The sequence below is a fragment of the Empidonax traillii genome, unplaced genomic scaffold, assembly GCF_003031625.1.
Source record: "Empidonax traillii isolate 1590-97213 ecotype Southwest subspecies unplaced genomic scaffold, ASM303162v1 scaffold625:size414109, whole genome shotgun sequence".
In the NCBI taxonomy this organism is placed as follows: Eukaryota; Metazoa; Chordata; class Aves; order Passeriformes; family Tyrannidae; genus Empidonax; species Empidonax traillii.
Genome location: NW_020955818.1, coordinates 171,633 through 174,205, shown reverse-complemented (window position 1 = coordinate 174,205; position 2,573 = coordinate 171,633). Strand labels below are relative to the sequence as shown.

At 54.5% G+C, this 2,573-nt stretch overlaps 1 protein-coding gene across 1 annotated transcript; it reads right to left on the bottom strand.

Moving 5' to 3' along the window:
• Positions 1 to 612: 612 nt before the first annotated feature.
• On the bottom strand, positions 613 to 2,488 carry CYSLTR1 (cysteinyl leukotriene receptor 1). Its single transcript, XM_027898848.1, has one exon. It carries the CDS (start codon positions 2,449 to 2,451, stop codon positions 1,417 to 1,419), a length of 1,035 nt encoding a protein of 344 aa, XP_027754649.1. The 5' UTR covers positions 2,452 to 2,488; the 3' UTR covers positions 613 to 1,416.
• Positions 2,489 to 2,573: the final 85 nt, after the last annotated feature.

Sequence of the window (2,573 nt, the reverse complement as noted above, 5' to 3'; positions counted from 1 at the left end):
ACTTGTTCTGCAGGTGAATTTGTTTTTTTAGGTGCCTCTTGCTGACCCAGGGCTATGCAGACTGTGGTGTACAGAGCGAATTTTCCCTCCAATTGTCTGTACAGACAATTTCTCCAGCAGATCCCTGTCCCCAAGCCAAACCCCTTTTGCTCACTGTTATTCTTCACTACTAAAACTGTTTTCTTTATTCAAGATAACATTGGGTAACTTCAGAAATACCAAAGCCAAACATACTGGCTGGTCATTTATCAACCACTTTTCCAGCTAAGAACCTTAATCCTACAAGAATTTCGATTTCTCTCTTGATGGGTCACACATCCCCAGCCGGGCCCTGGAGTGTTCCCTTCCTGCAGGATCCGCTGGAAAAGTACAGGAATGTTTCCTTCTGGCTGAGGGTTTGAAGTTTTCCTTTACAGAAGGAACACAGCCCAGTGGTTTTTTCAGCATCAAAGCTCATCCAGACTCAGATTCTGGATCTCCAGCTCTTCCCAGAGCTCTTCCCAAGAGCCTTGGGCTGCCTTTTCCACAAGGTGTGGGCAAGGTGGACACTCTGGAATGGGATCAAATCTTATATAGAGCTTCTTTTAAAAAAAGATTCTTTTTTTTAAAACCTTGGCTGATGTTGAGAAAGGTGAACCTGCTCCTGCACTGGACTCTGAGCAGCCAGAGCTCCCCATTGACCTAAAACCTCCTGAGGAACTGGAGTGATAACCCAGACCCTGCAGTCTCACAGGACCAGTCACACTGAAATAAGTTTCCTTATTACCCTTAATCCAAGTTATCCCGCTCAGTAAGACGCTGCAATTTGAAAACAAGATTTTTCTGGGAATTCAGAAAATCCTGGCAAATCTGCTGCCCACCAAAGCTGCTGTTGGGGCTGGGAGAGGGGCCCATCCCAATCTGCAGACCCGGGTACCAACCCTGCAGGGCTCACACACATCCTGATCCTGAGAACAGAGATCCCAGGCAGAGGCAGCTGGAGCAGGGCTGGAATTATCCCGGGCTCTGCTGTATAAATAATTGAGTGGCTGTTGGAAGATTCAGTGAAAACTCTGCCCTGGTTGTTTGTCGGGAGCTCCCTGAGCGCCGTGAACAGCGAACTGTGTTTACATTTCCCACTGGCTCAGGGAATTAACACTCTGGGCAGAGCTGTGAAATGAAGCAAATACCCAAACACAGGCTTTGAAGAGTTTCTCAGCAGATCAGCACTGTCCTGGTGGTGGTTTCTCTGTCCTACGTGGCTGTGCCTGTCCCAGCAGCGCTCCTGGGGAAGGGGCTCTATCACCAAGCCATGAACTGTCCACAGTCATTATGACATATTTAATTACACCAAAGGCTTGCAAGCCCCCATCAGGTCTCCTGGAAGCGTTCTGAGATCTCCAAAGCCCTGAGACCTCATGGGAAGGTCTAACCTCCTCACGAAGAGCCCGCAGCTTCCCTTCCATTCTCCCTTTGGCTTTCTCCAAAGGGCTCCTCATCCTTCTCTTTCCCGGAGAGCTTCTTCCTGAAGGCCTGCGACAAGCTGGAGGAGGAGCCCTTCCTCAGCGTGGTCAGCCTCTTCCTGAAGTTGCCTCCCGAGAAGAAGTAGAGCAGGGGGTCGAAGCAGCAGTTGGCGGCGGCCAAGGGCAGCGTCACCACCACGGCCTTCTGCAGGTACACGGCGTCCTGGCAGCCGGCCCTGCGGAGCCGCAGCGCGTGCAGGTGCACCGTGCGCAGCACGTGGTACGGCGTGAAGCTCACCAGGAACGTGGCCGTCACGATGGCGATCATCCAGACCGCCCTCCTGCGGTTCGCCTGGTTCTTGCGCAGGGAGTTCCGCAGCAGGGTCCTGATGATCATGGCGTAGCAGACGGTTATGACGGCGAAGGGCAGAATGAAACCCGCGAACAGGGCGATGAAGTCCAGGATTACCACCATGTTGGTCTTGTGGGTGTTCTCCGGGGGCTCGAAGCACTTGGTCTTGTTGCCGTGCTGGTACGTGCCGTTGCGCAGGAAGGGCGCGCTCGTCAGCGTGACGAAGACCCAGATGCCGACGCAGACGAGCTTCGCCTTCCTCTCGGTCACCAGGTTGATGTTGCGGACCGGGAAGACGATGGCGATGCAGCGGAAGAAGCTCATGGCGGTCATGAAGAAGATGCTGCAGTAGAGGTTGACGTAGAGCGCGTAGGACGCGACCCTGCACAGGAGGTCCCCGAAGAACCAGTCCCCCCGGTGCACGTAGTAGACGACGCGCAGGGGCAGCGTGGACACGCACAGGAAGTCGGACACGGCGAGGTTCAGCAGGTACACCTGGAAGGCCGTTTTCTGCCGGTACGTGCGGATCAGCACGTACAGCACGACGCCGTTGCCCACGAAGCCCAGGACGCTGATCATGGAGTAGAGCGAGGAGTAGACGCGGTTGCGGAAGTCGTCGATGGAGTGGTGGCACGACAGGTTGTCGAACAGCACCATCGCAGTGCCGGGCTGGGGCAGCGAGGCCACCTGGGGATCCGTGTCAGGCCTGAGGGTGGAAGCTCAAGTGAGATCACAGAACCCCAGAACAGGCTGAGCTGGAAGGGACTCACAAGGACCAT

Bases quoted from the DNA above. Each gene is read 5' to 3' on its own strand.
- CYSLTR1 (XM_027898848.1), bottom strand. From the start codon at position 2,451: ATGGTGCTGTTCGACAACCTGTCGTGCCACCACTCCATCGACGACTTC.